The sequence below is a fragment of the Balearica regulorum genome, chromosome 18 (assembly GCF_011004875.1).
Source record: "Balearica regulorum gibbericeps isolate bBalReg1 chromosome 18, bBalReg1.pri, whole genome shotgun sequence".
NCBI lineage: Eukaryota > Metazoa > Chordata > Aves > Gruiformes > Gruidae > Balearica > Balearica regulorum.
The window spans coordinates 8,130,463-8,153,200 of record NC_046201.1 but is presented as its reverse complement, the minus strand read 5'-3'; the positions used below and the strand labels follow the sequence as shown (position 1 = coordinate 8,153,200).

The following is a 22,738-nucleotide window of genomic DNA, read 5'->3' as shown; positions in this document are numbered from 1 at the left end:
GGGCTGGAGGAGTTCACAGAACTACAGATACAAGGGAAACATATGTCCAGGCAGCAGACAGCTGCTTTACTCCCTTTAGGGAGAGAACTTGCTCTATAAGTAATTAAAAGTATTTCTCACCTTGCTTTGAGACAGCAAGCAAATGTTTGTTGAAGTGAAAGGAGGGAACTGCTTTTGTTCCAACCTTGACTGAATTACATCCTGCACTCTTATCTTTTTGAAAGTTTTAAGTGGACTGAGAGGGAAAAGGAAGAGATGGGCTATGTCCCTGAGCACCTCTTGATCCTTCCTCTTACGCAGTACTGTATTTATTATTCCATTATCCCTCCCATCTTCTGCCCACTTGTCCTCTCACCATCCAAGAACACAAAGGCAAGATTAAAAAAAAAAAAAAATCCCCTAAAAGACCAATATTGCCAAGCAAACACCTAAGCAACCCAGTGGCACAGCCAAATTCAGGTGCTTTAGGCATGTACTAAATGCCCTCAAGAAGGCTGCCCTCTTATTTGGCCAGTTAACATGGTTGCAAGGGTATTTGCTGTATTTCTGAAGTATTCAGAAGCCCATTTTCAAGTCTCCTGTAGCTGTTTGGAGCCACCCCCAAGCGTAAGCACACAATTCTCAGGAAACACAAACTAATAAAACTCTGAACTAATAAAACCTCTCCTGTTACGTACCTTACAATAGACAAATATCTCTAAAATATCAGATTCGCTAAGTAGTATGTTTTATGAATTTACAGAATCATCAGAAAGTTTGCTTTCACTAGAAGTTAAGTTTGTTCTTTAATTTGTATGCTTTAATCCTAGAGGTATAGCACAAGTCTGCCCCATTTAAAACAGACTAAATAAGGCCAGTCCTATCAGGCTGCCTCTGTGTATTTACCTGGCCTGATCGCCCACACCCGTTTCACCACAGCCGCTCTAGCAAGTCTAGTCTCCACATCCTCAGGCCATAGCCAAAGCATCAGAAATGCCAGAGCTACACCAAGCAAAAGAAAACAAGTTCGCCAACATATTATAGCCACACCTCACTGCCCAGAGGATATGAATTTTGCTTACTGAAGAATTACTGTGTACCTACACCCACTGCTCCATCATTAACAAGCTGAAGACATCAACACAGCTTTTCATTAAGTCGGACTACTTTCAAGCCTCTTAAATGCCTTCGGAAAACAAAGGGATGACCGATTCCTCCTACAGCGCTTGCTCATATTTGCTCAGTTTACTGTCTAATACTATGGCAAGGCAAGTATCAACAACTTGACCAAATATCTACAGTTTAGCAGATGCAAGATTTAAGAAGTCTTGTTCAAACCTCCGACTATCTACTGAAGATCCAGAACTTAAGGACAGTCTAAAAACCTTCAGTGGAGTAATCACCCAACAAGAACTGTCCTACACTCCCTTAGGCTAATTTAAGTCTGGGACACATTGAATACCATGAACTAATTAGAAAAGAGAGCATTAAAAAAAACCAAAAACCCCAAAAACCCCAACAAAACCCCACCATATTTTCTGCAGATCTAATTCAATATAGAGTTGAATGAGATTGAGAATCACCAAGTAACAAGGTACAATAAATACTTCATGGTTGCTCTTTTCATTGTGAAATGGAACAAATATTTACACACGGACAAGAGATTTCTAAAGGAATTCAAACACATTTAATCAATGGGAAATTTGAAGATAACTGAATTTTAAGTAGAGAATTTACCTAAATCCATTCAGGGAAAGATGATCTTTTTGTAGATCACTCATCATCAATACCCACCATGCTATGTATCAGTATATATATCAGTATCTCACATGAAGAGCACAAAAATCAAGCAGGTGAGTGGTTCTAAACAGAGGGGATTTTATGTCAAATCTCTCTATCAGAATAAATATATGAAAGCTATTAAAGCCTTCAAGTATCCCAGAGCTACAGGCATTTATTGGTTTCATTTCCATTTGGACCCTGATTACTGAAGAATAACAAGGGTAAGACTTCACTAGTGGCACTTTCCAACACTGCACAGTTTTCACAAGCCCAACCTCTGAAAGGCTGTACGGGAGCATCTCTGAATTTACTTTCACAGCCAGTCCCTCACTGCTTGCACAGTCAGCCTGGACACAACAGTTACACTGAAAATTCTCTCTACCATTATGGAAATACAAGACTCAGGCAAAAACCCCAAGTGTCCTGTGTTCATTAGTTTTCTCTAATCATTTTATCCCATCTAGTATTGCATGATGACCCCTAAGAATGGCTAGAGTTAAAAAAAAAAAATAGTAATGTACTTTATTCCACTCATGCACTCAGCAAGTTGATTTTCTGGCTGCTATCTACTTTGCAGCCTAGATCTCACAAGACCAACTGTTTAAGGGCCTAAAGCCAGACAGCCTTGCTCCAACAGACCCACTGAAAGGAGTCAAGGGATGCCGTGGTGGTTCAGAGCCAAGTTGGAAGAGGACTGAAAGGCAGCAAGACAAGCAGAATGCAGACTCCTTTCCCCTGATCTGGAGACTAACAAAGAGCATCTTCTAAAGAGTGCAAACTGCTACAGGCAAAGACAAACTATTTAAAAAAAAAAAAACAGGAAAAAACCAACCACTTTTTAACATCTAACTGGACCACTAACATAAGTAACAATTTCTGTGCTTATAAGAGCAATTCTGCATGTCAGCTCACAGCAGAAAACAGTTATTCTGTTACTATTCCTGTGTACATTCAGAAAAAGGTTTTCCATTTTTTCTACTTCAAGACAAATGCTTTCTTCAAGCCCTGGGCAAGACAACACTGCCTGCAAGAGCCTGACTGATATGAACCCAGCTTAATGGTTGAGTTTTCATGTACCATAATCAGTTAAAGAGCAGCAGCAGCAAGCTGAAGGTGTGCGTGTACATGCATAAGGGAAGTGTTGCATTTTGGCTTAAAATTTCATCTTGCTGATGTGAAATATAGACCATCTTTTTGGTTGTAGAGTAGTTTCATTCAGTTACATAAAAACAGTCTCTGCTCAGGTTCCATGGAAAATAAAAACATCCAAACACAATCCTCACAGTGCAGAACTGAGATTAAAGGAAGGAAGCAAAAACAATATGAATCTGAGATGATGAATTCAAGTTTGGAAAGGCTTGCCCAGAACAGCTTTATTTAATGGAAAGAATGGACTGACTTACAACAATGATCACTAAATCCTTCCTGAAATAAGATCCACAAATCCAGTACAAAGCTCACATCAAACATAACTGTTGGCATTAACTGTCACCAAAAGGTACAAAATCAGCCATCAATTTCTCATAGAAGCAATTGCATATGTTAGTGCAGGTGTACTTCAAACTAGAAAACGAAATGGTTCAACAGGGAGGCAGAAAAAGATACAAAACCAGAAACTGATTGCTTTAAAGAAAATGCAAATTGTAAGTGGAGAAGTTGATGTCAGATTTGGTACTGCTCAATTGTATTCCCAGACTTGCAGCCAACTTAGCACCACAGCTTCATTTTTCTGCTGACTTCTAGTTAGTATTAAAAAAAAAAAAAACAAAACCCACAAGAGTAGCTAGGAAGCTTCCACAGTACCCCTCAACATTTTCTCTTTTTTTCCCCAGAGAGAACTCTCTTGCATTGCAGGGTTTCTTCTCTCCCCAACTATTTCACCCAATTGCTTGCCTATAAAGAAATTTAACACTAATTTAAACTGACAGCCACAAAACATATAGACCAGTCACACTGTTGTCATGCTAGTGGATTAGTTTGAAAATATTAATGCAGAGAATTTTTCAGTGCAGTCCTTCCACTAGTAGTCAGCGGATCTGCTGCTGCTGCAATAGTTCTTCCAGTGGATTTCTCTTATCTGAGCAAGTGCCAGCAGTAAGTTTTTGTAATTTTTCCTCCTCTCTACAATTCAGACCATCTCCTGTAGTCCTAACACATCAACAGCCTCATTCAGCTGAGTATGATGGAAAGAAACTCTATAACTTAACATAAATTGTTAGAAGAGTTACGATAGTGAAGATGACTTTACAAGAGCAAGCGGATGAAATGCCTATATGGAGGCAGCAAGAGAAAGACCTCTCCAAACCCTGGATCACATCCTTTTTTCTTTTGCTTATTTTCTTTTTCTGTTTTAAAGGAACATGCTAGCAATTATGTTCTTGCTTTCCTACAAACATCTGAAGTGTTTATGGGAAGAGAACACCAGAAACTTCTCATTCAATATTAAAAGTGCACGACAAGAACTATTTCATTTCTTGCTCACCAGATCTGCCTAATATTGGTGTACTACCAGGCTGAGGGCAGCAAACAGAGCGCATGTCAGGTGTATTCAGAGTCTGGGGAAGAGAAAGGAAGAGAACAGAAGTACAGTGCTTTTATTCCTCCTCCTCTAGTTTTTTTTCTTGTATTGTAAGAGAGGAGAATCCCAAGAGAAAGCTTGAAACAAGCCCATTTCCTACAGCCATATCCTGTTTGCCAGCTCTGATACATAACTCCAGGCAAAGTGCCCAGCACAGGATAAGAAATTTAACTAAGAAATAACTGTAGGAACCTTGATCTAGATACTAAGAGAAGCACAGCAGCTCAGAAATAAGCCACCCATAGGAAAAAACCAATACATCCAACCTTTGGTGACACATGTACAGTCTGTACACATCTACCTATTTTGAGATGCTACTGTCACAGACAAAAAGGGGAGGAAGAACAAGTCGGGAAAGAGTCAACTCCTAAGACATTCCTTAAGCATCTAATCAAAACAAAGAACATGTGTAGCTGACATTGCCTTTTACTTTTTATGCTAAATTAAGTCTAAAAATCCACCTTCATTTCATTGAAAAAAAAGAACAAAAAACCCCAACCAAGATCTGGTAAAACATTTCAGTGAGAAAATGCTTTAGAAGGGAAGCATTCATAGCATAAAAGCCTTTAAATAGCTTCTTTGAAACTTCATTCCGTTCACCTGACATATGTTATCTCAATATTTGACAAAGATTATTTGTTAGAAGTAATTTCCAGTCAAGGACCTGTGTGCCAGAACTCTCGCTTTCCAAGCAGAGGTACAGTTACCAACATCTGCCTTATGAAGCCACCTGCTTCAGTTGGTTGCCTCCTTTCTCTCCTTCTCCACTTCTGCTGTGAAGGGCTCCCCAAGTCGAGTATTTGCAGACCACCCTGTGCACGTGCTTTACAGGACCACAGAGTACAGCCTCTCCACAGCACACCAACCAGGGCACAGTGGTATAAGTGTGCAAAACAGCCTGTGCAAGGATTGCACAGCCCGTGGGAGCACACCAGCAGTTAACAGCTGCCACACACTGAGTGCAGCCGGTAGCACAGCTCCCAGCAGTCTCTGAAGCCACCACGGTCTGCAGAGCCCATAAATTCTGCTTTCAAGTCACTTGCTTCCTACAGTGAAACAGGAATTCAGAAGTAAAATAACAGCACCACAAGACAGGGCTCGAGGTGTCAAGCTACTCTGATGATTTTATTCTTTTACTGATTTTGCAGTGCAGAATCAAGTAGAAGGTAAAGCTGGGCTGTGAGACATCTTAAGCCTCACAGCAGCAAAGGAAAGGCTCAGGAGAGCTGACAAAATTAACTTCTTGCACAAGCTTTCTTCCCCAGTGCCTAGTACTAAAATTTCTTCATGGTTTGGAGTAGAGGCAAGGTGTAAAAGCGAGTATCCTCACTGGGATACGTGCTCCTCCATGAATGGATCCCACGGAGTTTTTGCAGATTCTAGTCCTTCTGTACCCAGAATAGGGAAGCTGGAAGAAGCTGTTTTCAGATATTTGTTGGTATTTGAGGCAATTCTCCATCTGTGCTGACTGTTCAAACTCTCACTCTGACACGCACCAACATGCAAACTCAGAACAGCCTATTTCAGTACAGCAGACAGAAATAATTGCAACAACAGAACTGGACTTGAAGAACGTAGACCTTTATCAGGTGAAATATGCAAGGGGAAGCAGCTCCAGAAAGGACTTTTCTTCAAGTTTAAAGACAAACAGAAAAAGCCTGTCTCTTCCTTTGGAGAAAGGCAAGCCACACCTGTGTCAATAATCTGTGGTATTTAGTACTGCAGGGAGTGAAGAGTCTGCCGCAGCATGCATGCCTGGCGGGGAGGAAGAAACAAGCATGTCCGTGGACATGTCTCATCTTCCAAACAGCTCAAGAGCTGGATTGAAGCCAGCAGCTCTAAAGTAGGTAAGCCAGCTTCAGAGACCAACAACACTGTGATCCATCTCCCTCTGATGCAGAAGTACATGGGGCAAGGGGCAAAATAATCAAAGATGCCGAATGCTGTTTTGTCTCTTGCACGCAAAACTGTTTAACCACCACTGATATTCTCTGGCAATAACTAAGGTCAAACACCTAGTTAAAAATGGGAACCAGTTATCAGCTATTTTAATGTCTGAGCACTCACTTAACAGTGCAGAGGACAGCCTTAGAAGCTGAGTTAGCTCTGCTCCCCCTAAAGGCTTTCTGCATGTAATGCTGACTGCTGAACTGCCAATCTCGGGTTCCCTTGACAGAGCACTGGAAAACAGCATGCCGAACCTAAAACGAGGGAAAAATACACGGAGTTGGAAGCACAGACAATATTTTTACACAATTATATTAAAAGAAAGCTAGAACACAGAAAAAGATGAATCTGAGATTGCAGTGCTCATCACTGGCACCTTCAGGCTGCACTCATGTGCAAAGGAACGAGTGGGAAACAAATGACCCCGGCCCTGGAAACCACACAGTTCATGTTTTTGAAGTGTTTACAAAGAGGTACACAGCACAGCCATGCATAACACAAACCCATTTTTAAACTACTGCTGCTCTTTTGCCGGTTCTGCCCATCAGAGGCCAATACTAACCCAGAGAGCATCAAAAAGCCAAGGGGGGGAACCTATAACGAATCTTTTTTTGTTTCTGATGAGACATTGGGAGCGCCTTTCTACAACACACTTACAAACCAGTTACATCCTACGAGATCCAGCCAGCACAGGACTAATACAGAGCCACTTCAGCCACTGCAGAGCGCACTGGTTTTGGGTGGAACAGCAGTTTTCATATGTGTTCTTCAGTTGAGACCTTTAACATATTCTAAGTAGAATTTTTAAGACTACCTCTCAACAACTGAAAGCATCAAGGGCTGGTATTTCCTAAGCAACGTTCATAATTTGCCACCACCAAAGTAAAAGATTCTAATTATTTTCTAAAGCTTATTAATACCAGCTCCTTTTATACAGCTTACCGTGGAATACCTAAATGGAACAGCAGTGCTTTAATAACACAACTTTTCCCAAATACACTTCTTCCCCTTCTTCAGAGCAAAACGGTTCTACTGAGTAAATTCAGGCATCTTTTCAGAATACGCTTGATGAATGTATCTTGAATTCAGAAAAATTAATGTGCCTTATCAAAATAAGAGTCAATTACAGGGATTACATTACTGCACAAACACCCATTTGCTGGTTCTTAGCACTAACAGCTTTTACTTTAAATCAAGATAATTTTGGTATTTAAACAAACAGGTTAATGGGCAAGCCAGATAAAAAAACATTGCAATCAAAAGCCTCTAAGTATTAGTACACACCTGTGCTTCGTAACACAGTAAAATTACTTTACAGGTATGCTGGTTCAACAAAAGCTAAACATAATAAAGAGTTGATGATTGTCAAGAGGTGGTACTTAGACATGCTTAGAAACATAATATTCCTCTGAAAATTTGACACCCTTCTGCTAGATCCCAGTTTGTATGGAGATGTGGCCAATGCCACAAGGATGCAGAGGGGACCCTCAAAACAAAACCAGAAAAGGAAAACATCAAAGTAGCCACCTGCTTTGAAAAACTGTTACCACGTGGTCAGGCATTCACTTGCCAAGGGAGTGGCAATATTTATCAGCTTTCCTGCACTAGCTAGTCCTGATACCACAATCAAGGCTCAAGAGTTAATGATTTCCCCCTGTGAAAACTCCAGTGAGCCAAGCTGCAGGGCTGGACTCTGTCCTTGATCAACGCTTGCAACCTGTTATTTATCCAGCCCTAGAATATGAAGTACAGAACCCCTCAGGTGCGACTTGGAGCACAAGGTCAATATTTCATTTAAGGTTCATTTTCCTTCTTCCTGCAGGGCTGGTCCAGTTAGCGAGCTCTGAAGGCATGTATCTTGTTACTGCATCAAGGCTGTAACTGAAGCCAGCTGCTGGCAAGAGCCCAAGCAACTTGCACTCACTGCACAGCCCGTTAACCCTCGTCATTCCAAACCACCACCAGAACACCAAATTTCACACCCATTTCCACAATGGCCTTTGTTTTGTACCCACTGTTCCATTAGCTGAGGAAAAGACATAAAGAACCTGTCCAGGCTGTGGGATTCCATCTTTAACACCACATCTTTGTCAAAAGCTTCTGTTGACCATTTCTTTTCCCTTCTAAGCAGGAGGCTTGCTTTCTGAAGTGCTTTCAAGACAGTTGCTTGTTTACAATTGGTGACTGCTCACTTAAAATTAGGGACCCCAAAGTGATTTTTGGTCACAAATACGTCCTATTCCAGAACCTGAGCACATCCTCCCAGAGTGAAATTTGGAAGCGCAATTAGTTTTACCTAGATTTGAATCTCCCATTTTCCATGAGTCCCTGAAGCACTTCAAAATGCAGTCACAGGATGCAAGGTATCTGACTTTGCTACTTAAACAGGATTCTGCTTTCTGCTGCAAGCACACAGTGCTTGGGAATGATTCACAGATGCCCAGTAACAGAGAATCCTATGGGCCAGAATCTGCTCTGGACAAATGCCTTCAGATGGCTGATCAAGATCAACAAAGGCATACTCCCTGGAATCAAGACAAAAACCTGAGATAAATATAAAAAACACAGGGTGGGGTAGAAAAACCTCTCCCCATTGGGGCTATTTGAGGCAGGCTCCCAATTCCACTCTCCCCACCATCACTTTACCAGATTTTTTACATCATTCCCCACTTTCAGTTTCCCAGTCTATACCCACAACTGACACCAACTGAACCTTCTGGAGGTTTTGTGTCTGGTGCTATTCAAATCACAGGACACACCAGCAACAACAGAACTCCTCCACACAACCTGGCTCAAGTGTCCTGGTCAATTATTCAAGACATAATCTCAAAGTAGTTCATTCATCATACATACAAAGAGGCAAACGCTAAAAAAAACCCCACTGAATGTATATTCAGGGTTTGAAAAGACTATGATTAACTGATGAGTAGCAACGGATTTACCTCATTCATGCATCTTAAAGGATTTACTTTCTGAGTACAGTCAGATTCAGACCCTGGAAACACCCTAGCCATATATAAAGAACCTGTGATATCTATTTAAATAGATTTCCAGGTCTGTGATGTCTTACAAAAAAATTGATAGAGAAAGCACAACTACAGCACTCAGCTGGGACCAAACAAAAAGTTATCCAAAAGTGTTAGCAAGTTATGATCTAGTGCTTCACTTTTTGCCGCACTTTGGATTTACAGTAACCACAACTCTTACTAGTTGTCATAGATATTGCAAGCTCAAAGCAATGAGGAAGAACAAGGAGAACACTGCCACTTGGTGGAACAGGGGAACAGGAAACATTTGCAACTGCTCCAAGTAAATGTCCTTTTACAGTGATGTTCCATCTCCCCCCATCCCAGGCAAACTTCTTAACAGCACGGCTAGTGCAACTCCATCAGTGCCCCACAGAACACCGTACCGCAACACACCCGTTCCACTACCAGCACAGCGCTGGGCTGCCTTGCTGCATGCTGTGTAGCAAAGGTGTGCTTCCACCTCTCCCTCAAGTGCCAGCTGGCTATTTAGCTAGAATCCAAAAAAACCCAAAAAGCTAGAAGCAGCTGTTCCCTTTTTCACTTATGTATGAAGAAATCTATTAAGGACAACATGGAAGTCTGAAACTGCTGAAGTTCAGATTTGCCTCCCTGCTATTCTTTTCAAATCCCTACTTTTCATGCCATGCTAGGATGGCAGAAATTACATTTTACCTTTTAAAAAAATATTTTTTAAAGTTTAACTTTAATTTACATTTTCAGTTCTTGCAGAGTGTACCCAAGATACCACATGCTTTTAATATATTCAGTGTTTCTTTGCTTCCCCACTGAAGCTGAAACACCGCTCCATGGCCACATGTAGCTCTTCTTCAGAGAGGCAAAATGCACCTAGACAGTACTACATATAACTCACTGAAATCAAGAGGTTTTTTAAACAAACCAACATGAAATATCTGCAACATATTAAAGCAGTAGCCACACAATTCAGTGGTAAGATTTCTGTGATGCATCATTACTTAGATAAGAGCTACTATAGTCTGATTTTGTTCCTTCTCTCTTGGCCAGATCTTCTCTCCATTGCCTTGAAGCCCTTTCAGAGGTGACAAAAATGCATATAGTTACAACAGGATCCTACTACAGAGGCTGTGGTGATGCACCACCAAATTTAAGTCTATTCTTCACAGTACACATTTGAATTCAGCAGTTTTTACAGAACCTTACCAGCCACAATGGCAAAAATTTAGAAAAAATTAGAAGAAAAAGGATAAAAGTGAGACATTACCTTTTCCTTTCTTCCAAAAAAAAAAAAGTAATTTATTTTTCTTGCAACAAGGAAAGGAGACAATACATTCCATTTTCAGGTGACTCCTACCTGCATGACAAAGGCATTACTGATATTTCACACACTGATGCAAGAGACTTTACCAGCTGCAGTGCAGCTGCCGAGATTTTCAACTGTATATCACTATAAACCCATAAAAATATTGTGGAAACTGAAGAAAGTGCTGCTATAGAACTAATTTAAGCAGAATAGCTAAACACATTTGTTTGCCTTCATCTTGTCCTATCAAAACCCTATGCTAATCCACATGTTCTACAGAATTTCAGTTTGCAGCAATCTTCTGGTTTCCTTAGCAGAGCTCAGAAACTGTCTGCATCCTTGCAGAAACTAATGGATAAGAAAAAGGCCCTTGCAATCGTCACTCACTCAGTATCCCACAAGACTGATTATATTGCATTGGGGACTGAACTAGCATAAAAATTTGAAAAAACTCTAAGAGTTTCAAATGGATTTGGTTTTTTGTCTGTCTTCCAGCTTTTAGCCTCATGTATGTTCCTATGTGCTGCTAAACACCTGTTGTTCAGCAGAAACAAGATGTAATCCCGAGATAAAGACAACTTCAACTATTTATGACAGCTATCATCTGGGGATCTTATTTCACTTTTTAAATTTTAAACAAAACCTTTACAAAACTGCTTCATTCAGAAGGACAGAAAGAGAGCTAGAGACAACTGAATTGATTTTGACACATTTCATGACCTCTAGGAGCATAAGACCATTTATTAATTAAGCTGTTCTAAATGAAGAAAATATTTAAACTAACACTGGTGGTAAGGGAATTCTGTACTGAATACTACATCTCCGAGATCACTGCAAAATAGGTGAGATGCTATCAGAAAACCTACCTCAGATCTAATGCACAAGATGACACAAGTTCATGAACACAGATCTTGATTGTGACTCAGCCTGTAGCCTAACTTGTTAACTACCTTTGGCAGAACCCCGAACTAAAGTAAAATAAACACGTTACATCTACAAAAAGTATGAAACTAGCTACGGAAGATCACAAACACACACCAAGCCATGCTGTTAAGACTTATTCTTCTTGCACTAAACTTCCCCCCCACCACCACACCACACTTTCAAATACCTTTAGGTCACCAGCCTCAGGTTTTTCAGTCTCTGAATCGTCATCTTCCTACAAGACAAGAATTTACAGGATTAAGCTTAAAGAGCAGGCTTGGCAAGTAACTGCACTTACAGCAAAGGGCTCGCATTCAGCAGCCCAGCAGTAGTCTAAGACCCTTTCCACAGAAGGTAGTTTTGCCCCACCCACTCATGACCAGAAAACAAGTCCTACAGTCAGGAAAAGAAGCGTTTGTTGGGTTTTGGGTTGTGTTTTGGACTTTTTTAGGCAAAAGCATCACTCAGTAGCAGATGTCCCCTGCACAACTCATGCAACTCCTGAATGCTCAGAACTAGATAATAAGAAGCAACAGAACTGGGGGGGGGGGGGGGGGGGGGGGGGGAGTGTTTGTCATTTGATAATTGTGTCTCTTCTAGTTGGCACCTCGGCTTTTTGCACTTGCCCCATTTAGCAGTACTCACAGAAAAAGCAGCATTTGCAAGATCTGTTATAGTCCCAAGCATACATCAGCAACACACAGAGGACACACAGCTGGCCTGCCATCCAACCAAACGTGCAGGCTTGGTCAGGGTCTGGCCAAGCACCAAGTTCCAAGGATCTGGTGATGCCAGCAGGCACCACATCTTTCTTATTTGCGTAGTGCTCTCATAGCCTTGTTTGAAGAGGACGTGAACTTGCACAGAAGGGAACCACTGACAAATTTCACTGATTTAGGTCACAGACTCCATTTAGTTTTTATTTCTACTGAGAAATAAAGAACTGGGCAAAAAAAACCTGCCGTGTGAGAGCTTAAAATACTGAACTCAGTCCTGTGTAAAACTCTACACCATGTGAGAAGCGCTCCAGTTTTGGACCCAACTGATAGGTAAGCCTGCTGTCCCACTGCCCTATGAGCTACTTCACTGGGATCCTAGAGTTACCTATGTGTCTACACATAAATACACACCCTGCGTTCAAAACAAGCTTGAGGAGCAGAAAACGTTTTTCGTTTTCACACAACTCAGCAGAATGTTTTTTCTTCCAAACTTCACCACAAATTTCATCTTTGGCCCCAAAACAAGAACCTGGTGTTTCAGCTTCAAAAAAGAAAAACAAAAAGGAAGTGAGATGATTACATGCAACTGAAAGGAAGAATTTACAATGAGATGCTCACCTCAGATTGTTAGCACAAATGCAGATTCTGAAAAGGCAAGCTAGAGATCAACCACACAATAGTGTCAGGAAGTTTTATTTGCCTGAATTAACATGCCTATCCCACAGAAGTGAGATATCATCTCCTTCACTTCTGCTACTCTCCAGCTTACCTTTCTGAAAGATGCACATATGCCAATAATTCAGTCTTAATAACAGTAAGTGTGTAACTAAAAAAGAACCATAGTACCAAGTAACTTGGTGTTTATCACAAACGAGATTCCTCTCCCCTCCACAGTCCCACCTATATTATAAAGATAAAAGTCATTTTCAACAAAACAACAATGGGTTGAATCATTCATGTTATAGACAGAGTTGTTTAGATAAAAGCCCAAGACAACCTGAGTCCAACTCACACTGCTTTCTAAAAACAACTCATAACCAATATGAGCTACTAGCACAAGCAAAATCAAGAAAGCTCTTGATTCTGGTCAAAGAATACTTAATGCAAAAAACCAAGCACTGCTCTCTTGCAACAAGACTGGAGAGAAGGCACCCTGTGTAACCTGCACACATCTGTACAGTAACCACAAACATATTCCAGATCTACTGGCTGAACACCAGAGTGACTCGATCAATCACCATTACTTGAACAGCAACTTGTACCTCCCAGGTGACGGACAGCTGCAAGCTGCACTGAGAATTGCGCGTGCGATAAAGGCTACTCCATTTACCTGCCCATTTGTCAACACAAACTAAGCACAGCTGAGCTTGAGAAGCACATGGATAACACCTATTGCTTTCTTCTAACTAAAGAGATCTTACTGAAGGAGGGCCCAGAAGTTTTGGCTGTAAAAAGAAGAATCACTAGTGCAGTAAAGAAGCATCATTACTTTGCTTAGCCAGAGGCCAGAGCAGACCCTGGATGCTATTGCTTGCACCTTATCCAGCTAGCAACAGAACAAAATCAAAAGCAAGAACAAGAGACAGACAAATTTCTTGCCTGCTACTTGGGAAACAGATGGCAGAAACAGTGAGGGTCTCATAAGAGACTGATGTAAAACACACAAAGCAGACTTCAATGAGGAAAGGTTATAGTAACATAACCGTATTTCTTTTCTCTACTGAGTAGCCAAAACACGAGAACAGGAACAAGATAACATATTCTTAATGTGGTGGTAAGCAAAAGGTTGATGAGAAAGAGAGAAGAAACTGCTCCCTGAAAAAAACTTATCATTTCGCTCTTACAGACACGACAGAACTAGATATCCTTTTGTGTATTACAGCTGCACTCGCACGCAGTGAGCTACATGCCCTGTCTCACAATACATCAGTTATCTCAGTATTCAGGTGATGTTATACGCATGCCACGACAAACAAAAGCCACTCATGACAGGACAAGGTTACATCAAGGTAACTGATGTAGTGAGTAGGTTGAGTTATACACAAAAAATAATTTAAGACCTCACAGAACTTTATTATTTTTAATCCTCCAGCTGACCATGCAACAGCACGTTCCTCCTACAAGGTTGTCATATACATCAACTATACTTAAAGAATAATTTCCATCTAATGTGGCTGTTGACTTGTACCAGCCTTTTTCCCCATAAGAGTCAAACAGCATCAACACAGTTAGTAACAAACAACACAAGCTGCGCCAAGCTGCTGATGGATTTCAAGGCAAATGCTTTCTGCTTGAAAACAAAGTGAATAGAAGTATTTAGCAAGTGCTGAAACCCACAGCAGGAGTCAGATATTCCGGGTTCCAACTTGGGTTGCCGGTCAGGGACTTTCCTTGGAGAGAAAAAAGCCTCCACAGCATGTGAAAGGGCTCAGGGCAAGCTCTCGGAGCGGAGAGGTACTTACTGACTGCCTGCTGTTCTCATCATCCTCCTCTTCATACCCGTCCTCGTCCCCATCCAGGCGGGTGAAGTCGTCATCTCCGTACCCAACCGAGACCAGACCTCCTTTCTCTCCTAAAGGGGAAGGGGAAAACGAAACCATGAGAAAAGGGGAGGCGGCAACGAGCGGGGCCTTGCCCTCACAGATGGGAAGGCGGCGGCCCGCCGCCCGCCCCGGCCCCCTCTCTGCCCTCACCCGTAGCCGCTCCCCCATCGCTTCCCGCCGTCCCGGCCTCGCTGTCCGACTCCGGGTCCGAATCCTCTGCATAAACCGCCAACGAGGAAAGAACGCTCCGCTTCGCCGCCGCCATCTTCCGCCTCCCCCCCCGCGGGCTTCCGGCGCGCGGAGATGACGCAGTAGCGTAATCGCCATAGCAACGGCGCCCTTCTTCCGCCTTAAGCGGGCTCTCGTTAAACCGGGAGAGCTCCGGCACCCGCGCACGGCGAGAGGAGAAAACCCCTCAGCGAGGCGGAGCAGGGTTTCTACGGGGGAGAGAGAGGAGGGATAAAGCGTGCGCGGCCTGTTTATTTAAGGATGGCCCTTTAAGCGTTGCTTCTGACGTCATCGCGCGGCGCCGTAACAGCACCTGCCGGACCCTGACCAAGTGCGAGAGGGTGGGGGTCGGGGTGAGGGGGTACGGTCGTGGCGGCGGGGTGTGGGTGGAGAGACATGAGGGGGCTCGTCTGGAGCGGGGTGTGTGAGGGGGAGGGATCCCGCCTCTTCCCCACCCCCCATGTCGGGGTGCGAGCAGATTTGGGGGGCAGCGGGGTTCCCCCCCCAATGGCCCCCTCAGCCCCCAGCTGTGCCCGGCCCCTGCCTCACGGGGAGGCCTCAGCGGGGGTCCGTCCCAGAATAAACGATACTGGGGTTCCCTCCAGCGAGGGAGACTGGATAGCATCCTTGGGGGGGGTAAAAAAAGGGGGGAGCCTGGCAGGGAACCCCAGGGGAGGTCACGCAGGTGGCAACGAGACGGGACAGGCCTTGGCCTGACAAGGGTGCAGCGTTTGGGTTGAGCATCGGTTCCTGTCGCTGTTCACAGCTTCTCTAAGATGAGTGGCGAGGCTCCCCTGGGCCTGGAGGGCAGGGTCCGGAAAACACTGCGAAGGGTCTTTGGGTTTGAGTCCTTCAAGACTTCCCTGCAGGAAAGCGCGACCATGACTGTGGCAAGAGGTGAGGCTCAATGTCGGAAAGACGTGAAACGCGTCTGGTTTTCCATCTTCCTGTGAGGGTGGTGCTGCAGAAGTTGGTATCGCGCCTGTTTTGAGGATGCACATCACCTGGACTAGGCAGGACAACCTGGCCCTCCGAGCCCTCCTGGGCCTCCTCTGCTCTGAGATCGTTTCATGGTGTAGGAGCAGGAGCATGCACTGCACACAAGCTCTCTGAGCATGGCTTTGTCCTGTCGGTTCTCCATCATGTTTGTTTTGTAACCCCAGTATTGCATCAACCAGAAAATAGGAAACCTTAAAGTACAGTCTCACTGGTTTCTCCACTGGAGGCATCTGCCAGCATGTTTATGGTCAGATGAGATCAAAACTGCTTACATTTATACATTTTCAGAGTAAACCTGTCCTTGCTGTTGACGATGTTAGACAGAGATGATACCAGTAGAAGACTTGATTTCCTGGCGTAGTTTGTATCTGTTCTCTGAATCATGTGGCCATTATCAGAAACAAGATTTTGCTGGTGTCAACGTATCCGCCAACACACCGCTGCTGGTTGGACAGGCAGCTCACACACACAAGCTGCCAACCATCAGCTTCCCCAGCAGGTCTCACAATGCAAATCGGAACAGTGTCAAACTCAGAACTCGGGATATAGTTACGATTTTCCTCTGTTGCCAGGAGCTGTGCAGACGTGCTGTTGACAACAAACTGGCCAAAAGCAGCGTTCTGTCAGCAGAGCACATTACATTAACAAATTAACATTGCGTGCACTGGCATCTCCCTGACTTGCTCAGCGCAGTGAGAGTTACTAACTGCATGATATTATCTACGTGGTTGAGGTTTCTAACCCTTATTTCTTATGAGGTACCTTTCTGGGATAAGCTTTAAGAGGATGTGGTAAAGATTTCTCATGGGGCTGGTAATTTGGTAACTGGAGGTCTGCAAGATGAGTGAAAGCAGCTTGTCTGGAAGAGAATGAGCATGAATAACTTGTTTAACTTCTCTTTATCTTGGTTTCTGTGTATCTTCTGGTACTTTTGTAAGTTGTTTCTAAGTGTTTACAAAGCAATCTGAGATTCTTTGAAGGAAACTATTGCAGGCACGCAAAGTATTGCTATGCTCTTAGAACCTAAAACGAAGTGTCTTTTGTTGGTATGCTGCACAGTATGGGCACGCGGATGGTGTTTCTCACAGATTACAAGCCGTTGTGCCCACCCCTCCGGACAGAGCCCTGGGAACTCGCCACCACTCAGTAGCCTTGAGCTTTCTTCTGTTGTCTTTGCAGGCGAGAAGGATGTCTTTGTATGCATGCCCACAGGGGCAGGGAAATCCTTGTGCTACCAGCTTCCTGCAGTTCTGGCAGTGGGCATCACCATTGTCATTTCACCTCTGATTGCACTGATTCAGGTAACTGTCTCCTGTTAGCTGTGGAAAAGCAGGCAGCGAAGGGGGTCGGGAGACGCTGGAGGCCCAGCTGTCTCTCGTCTTTCTGTCCACGAGTCTCTGCTGTTGGCCTGCCTCTGGATTCTCATCTTGATGTCTTGGTGTGTTTTCCATACCCTGGTGATCGGTGAAGAGACTGCAACTTAGCTGCAGAGCAGAGTAACTCTGGTATGATACTGTGCAGTTCTCTAAAAGGAGGTTTTTCTTCTTTAATAATAAATGGTGATTTTTACAGCTGAACCTTTCTCCATTTTCTCCAGTTGTCTTTTACCTCCAGTGTGCTATATGGAAGCATCAGAGTACCTCAAATGTACCAAACTGGATCTTTCCCCAGAAGAAAACTGCCATTTTACCTATAAAGTAATAACTTGAGGAATTATGAAGTTGCCTTTGAAGGCATAATTTGTTCTGCATCAAAATGTCTTTTTTGTTGCAGTCAGTCTTTCTGTCATGGGAAGAAGCTGGTTTAGCAGAGCTGCTCCTTGAGCACTTTCATCTGTGAGACTTTTTTTTTTTTTTCTATTTTGCCTTTTCTAATGTTTCATCACCTGTTGGGAGAAACACCTCCCTGTAAGAGCAGCTGTAGCATTGCTTAGGCTTCTGTAAAGCATCTGATTAACGTTGCATGATATGTGGTGTTGTAGGCTGCTGTTTTGGTTTCTATGGTGTTTTTTTTAACTACTTCACAGTCAATGTAAAACACTTTAAGCGTTAAGAGCAGGCTTGGTGATACATCTCAGAAAGGTGTTATAAATAGTGAATTTGTTCCAAGTGAGAGGATTCGTAATTAAGCTCCAGCACAGGCAATATTTTGTCAGTGAAATGGAGGTTAAAAAGTTACTTTTGAGATTTGCAGGTGAAGCAGAATGTGTCAGAGTGACAAATAGATTGAGATGGGCTCAGTGAGTCTTACGGAACAGAGCTGGAGTGAACCTTCTGAGCTTTTCTCACCAAGCCCTGAGGTGAGGTGGCTCTGCCTGAAACGATCATGATGTATTTCAGTGTAGCCAAACTTCAAGAGCTTAGTCTGTGTAGTTTATTATAGGGAAGGCTGAGAGCTGACTTTGTGAACAGAAAACAGTGGATATTAAATCAATCACTGAAACCAGTTATTGAGCTCAATAATGAGATATCCATTGTTCGGGACTATTCATATCTTCTGAAATGTTGTGTGTTAGTCAGGTGCAAATGAACAGGTCAGTGTAAGGACAGGGAGTTGAATTTTTATGTCCAGTGTTGATGTGGATGTATCTGGATGCAATGGCATGTTTTCTTCTTGGTTTTCATGGCATGATGCTCATCCAGACTGTTTTGTTGCACTGATGATTCACATGATCCATGTATTTCATCCCTTCTCAGCTGTGTTTATAACATCCTTTAGCTATTCTGGAAGGAAATGCACTCTGTTATTGTAGGGTGGTAGTATTCATTTTCCATCTGTGACAACTTGATAGTGTAAATCCTGAGACGCGTTGGTGGCTTGTTTCAGCTCACTGGCTATAATGAGTTATTCTGCACAAATCCCTGCTGGTGTTCCCTAGCAGCAAAAAAACTGTCTTAAAGTGAATGAGTGCACAAAAATGCAGTTGGATGTTAGAGCTGGACAGATATGCTCACAGTTGAAGATAAAGGCATCTGGAGTTGAAGTTCTAAATACCCTGACTGTAGGTGTATGTTGTCCTGAGACTTAATCCTGGAGGTGGAAGTTGGGGCCTCACCTGGATCCTCCCTAGCAGTCTTTTCTAGTGATGTTGACTTTCTTTAATTCCATTTGCTTTTCATTTAATTTTAATTTTGTATTTACTCTAGGATCAAGTGGATCACTTGCTGGCTCTGAAGATCAAAGCCTGCTCTCTGAACTCCAAGCTGTCTGCCCAGGAAAAGAAGACCATCCTGGCTGACTTAGCAAGTGAGAAGCCCCAAGTAAAGCTCTTGTACATCACCCCAGAGATGGCAGCCGCCTCTTCCTTCCAACCTACGCTGAACTCTCTGGTGTCCCGAAACCTCTTGTCCTACCTGGTAATCGATGAAGCGCACTGTGTTTCCCAGTGGGGACATGATTTCCGACCTGACTACCTACGGCTGGGCACCTTGCGCACTCGCATACCCAATACGCCGTGTGTTGCCTTGACGGCCACTGCCACCAAGCAGGTCCAGGAGGATATCGTGGCAGCGCTTAAGCTAAAGCAGCCACTTTCCACATTTAAGACTCCTTGCTTCAGATCTAACTTGTTCTATGACGTGCAGTTCAAAGACCTCTTGACTGATCCATACACCAATTTGAAGGATTTCTGTCTGAAGGCACTTGAAGTGAAGAACACCACTGGGGTAGGTTTTACATTTGTGGAAGAAGGCTAAACCGAACAAAATCTACCTTAGTGGGCACTGACCAGTGGTTAGTATGGCCCAGACAGGTCTGTGGCAGGGAAAGAGGAGGTCCCTGGAAGGAAGGTGCTCACGTATATTTTTTCAGTTCCTCTAAAAGTGCTCATGTACGTTTTTCAGTTCCTCTAAAAGTGTTCATGTACGTTTTTCAGTTCCTCTAAAAGAGATAGAATATGAAGGCTGCATTCCTTTCAGAGATGTCACCAGAAAGTGGTTGGTCTAAAGGAAAATGGGTTAGGAATATGTGACTAGCATTTCTGTCTTGGTTTGTCATGTCCCAGGCGATCATCGTATGTTCAATGGTGTTCTGCTTTTCTAGTCTGGCAAAGTGTTTGTAGTGTTGTATTGAATTTCCTGCTCTAACACTAATTCCTGAAATAATTCTCAGCAACTCAGTTACAGCCTCTGCACCTGAGTTTATCTGCAAGGTGGAAGGAGACTGCTTCTTGCCTTGTGTCTACTGGGAGAGAGTTGGGGGACCATGTTTGGTCAATTTTAGACCTTTTAGGACTTGTAAGGAAACTCTCTTTACATTGATTTACTTTTGTGCTGCAACAGTATCTTTCAGCTGCTGGGGAATCAGCTTGTAGAAGAGGTGAGCTTTAGGCCTCCCTCCTGTCTCCTCCATACTGATGACTGCAGCTTTGTTGATTGGCTTCAGACAGTGTCATGGCCTTTCTCTCCTGTCTGCCCAGGTGTACTCCGGTTGTGGCATTGTGTACTGCAGGATGAGGGACGTGTGTGACCAGCTGGCTATTGAATTGAGCTACCGAGGAGTGAAAGCCAAGGCCTATCACGCAGGTACTGGAAGCTGCATCTCTCAGTAGCTGGTAGAACTGAACTGTACCACCTTTAAGACCTGGGTTGGGGCTACCTAGGAAACAGCTGTCTAGGCATGGTCTGCAATGTGTCTGATACTCACATGTCAGCTCTGTGAGGTAAGTGTGGGGCCTTCAACAGAACGGCATTCTCTTCACTCCAGACGTGTTGGGTTTGTTGGATCTTGCATAGCCTAAATGTAACAACTGCTTTTATCCCAGGAGGGATCTGAATTTTTCTCTTTGGAATAGAAACAGCTGCTGCTCACTTCCTCTTGATCACAGGGCAGTTTAAATGTGGGCAGAGAGGAGTGTGTACATGAGTCAGTTTTAGTGAGGGGGGTGGCTCACAGTGGGGAAATGGAGCAGGAAGAAAATCCTCTTGTTTCTTTCTTTCTTTTTTTTTTCTTTTTACTTTTTGTTGTTGTTTCCTTCCCTGTTTTTCCTTTCCCCAGGACTCAAGGCAGCTGAAAGGACTTCAGTCCAGAATGAATGGATGGAGGAGAAGATCCCTGTTATTGTTGCAACCATCAGTTTTGGAATGGGAGTAGACAAAGCAAATGTCAGGTGTGTGAGGCTGTGTTGTGCGCTGCTAGAGACTGAAACCTGAGCAGTGGGAAGGGAAAGCCTCAGTCTCTCTGTTACCTGGTACATCTGACTCAAATGCCTGATAAACACTTACTAAAACCCACAAAAACAGAGCTGGAGGTTTTTTATCTTAGAAGCAGCAAAAACAAACCTGGAAGGGGTTTGTAAAGAAATTAAAAACAAGGCACCAGAGCTCCTCTTTGCCAGTCATCTTCAAAACGAAGGAAACTGGAGGAATGTTTGCTTTTGCCACACCCTCCAGGGTGTCAAAAAGAGCCATCTCAATGCAATCACAGCTGTCCCTTTCACTTCTCTTAGTGCAATAGTTGCTGTTAAAAAGCAGTGGGGAAAAAAATCTGCACCTAAAATAATTCATACACCCTCTATTAAAATAGTCAGCTTTTTTTAGAGATCTCCTTTTGCAATGCAATGGGGAAAAAAATAGCAGTTCACAAATAGCGATAATCATATAGAAAATGTAGCTCTAGTCCAAGGACAGAAACTTTGCACAAGTTTTCAATTGCTGTTCCTCTGGGACTTCTAACTGTCACCATAACTGCTCTGTGTTGTTAGAACTCCTGCACCACAATATAGCTGTGCTGAGTGAGTATTGTGAGCTATGATCACTTAGTAGAGGGATAACTCTGGTGCAGCTCACACCACACTCCACACAGACCTGATCCTTCTTTCAGTGTCACTGTGCTGACAGATAACAGGATCCCGTAGCAATGACAGATTATGTTACTGCTTGATGCAAGTTACCCAACAGAAATGAGAAGTCTTCTAGGGTAGCAGTGTGAATTAATGACCTGCTGAAACCTCTCTGCCCTGTTCAGGAGAGTGGTCATTAAAAAGGGCAAAGAGTAACTGAAATGCATAGGGCTGAATGAGTGAAATGTAGTTGAAACATGCTTGTAATCTGGTTAGTTTCCAAGGAATGGAGTTAAAATGACTCTTTACAGGATGTTTTTAAATAGTTTAAAGGACATTATACTCAAGCTCAGGCAACAAGGCACTGCTGCTTAGCCCTTGCTCTATGTTGGCAGAGTTCTGAGTATTCATGCATATGTTATCAAGTAGATCAGGTCTGACAAGTTTTGGAGGTGACTCTTCTGGACAAAAGGAAAAACAGAGGTGGTGTCTCTTCTTCTGATGAAATCTATTCCTCTCTTCACTGCTAATTCAGTTTTGCTTGAGATTATTTACCAGTTTCTTCAGTAAGCTTCCTGATGGGCAATAAATGTGTAGGGCTCTGATGCTTCCTGCCCGGCCAGTTCCTGGAGTGTTTGTGTTTGAAGAAATATGTTTGCTTGCTTTTGTTATTTAATCTTTTGCCACACCCATATGCATCATACGTCTGGGATGTGCTGGTTTTGAGGTAGACTGGTATTCAAAATGTTGGCAGTGTTAGAGTACTGTAAAATCTTCTCAACACAGGTATAAGCTGAATTGCTGAATATTCAGGTACAATCAGGGTTAAAGCAGTCTTGCAGTGGTGTATTGAAAACCTTCCTTCAGAGATTACATACAGTTTAGTCATGATTCCTAGTCATATTTGCTGGCTGGGAAGGGTGCCCTAATCTACAAGTGAGCTTGGTGAGAG

At 43.2% G+C, this 22,738-nt stretch overlaps 2 protein-coding genes across 9 annotated transcripts in view; one reads left to right on the top strand and one right to left on the bottom strand.

Annotated features, from left to right (window-relative positions):
• Window positions 1-15,066, bottom strand: part of SAP30BP (SAP30 binding protein) — a 30,260-nt gene extending 15,194 nt beyond the window's left edge. For 3 of the 5 annotated variants that reach the window (XM_075770433.1, XM_075770434.1, XM_075770432.1), the window contains exons 1-3: window positions 14,931-15,066; window positions 14,700-14,809; window positions 11,706-11,753 (exon numbers count right to left, since the gene is read on the bottom strand). In XM_075770433.1, the coding sequence (XP_075626548.1) occupies window positions 11,706-11,753; window positions 14,700-14,809; window positions 14,931-15,045 (273 nt within the window). In that variant the 5' untranslated portion in view covers window positions 15,046-15,066. The remainder of the gene's footprint in view (window positions 1-11,705; window positions 11,754-14,699; window positions 14,810-14,930) is intronic. The other 2 variants (XM_075770437.1, XM_075770435.1) reach the window with 1 other exon arrangement.
• Window positions 15,067-15,108: 42 nt separating this feature from the next.
• Window positions 15,109-22,738, top strand: part of RECQL5 (RecQ like helicase 5) — a 39,476-nt gene continuing 31,846 nt past the window's right edge. For 2 of the 4 annotated variants that reach the window (XM_075770375.1, XM_075770373.1), the window contains exons 1-6: window positions 15,109-15,339; window positions 15,775-15,905; window positions 17,187-17,308; window positions 19,154-19,672; window positions 20,425-20,530; window positions 21,003-21,114. In XM_075770375.1, the coding sequence (XP_075626490.1) occupies window positions 15,785-15,905; window positions 17,187-17,308; window positions 19,154-19,672; window positions 20,425-20,530; window positions 21,003-21,114 (980 nt within the window). In that variant the 5' untranslated portion in view covers window positions 15,109-15,339; window positions 15,775-15,784. Of the gene's footprint in view, window positions 15,350-15,774; window positions 15,906-17,186; window positions 17,309-19,153; window positions 19,673-20,424; window positions 20,531-21,002; window positions 21,115-22,738 lie in introns of all 4 variants that reach the window. The other 2 variants (XM_075770374.1, XM_075770376.1) reach the window with 2 other exon arrangements.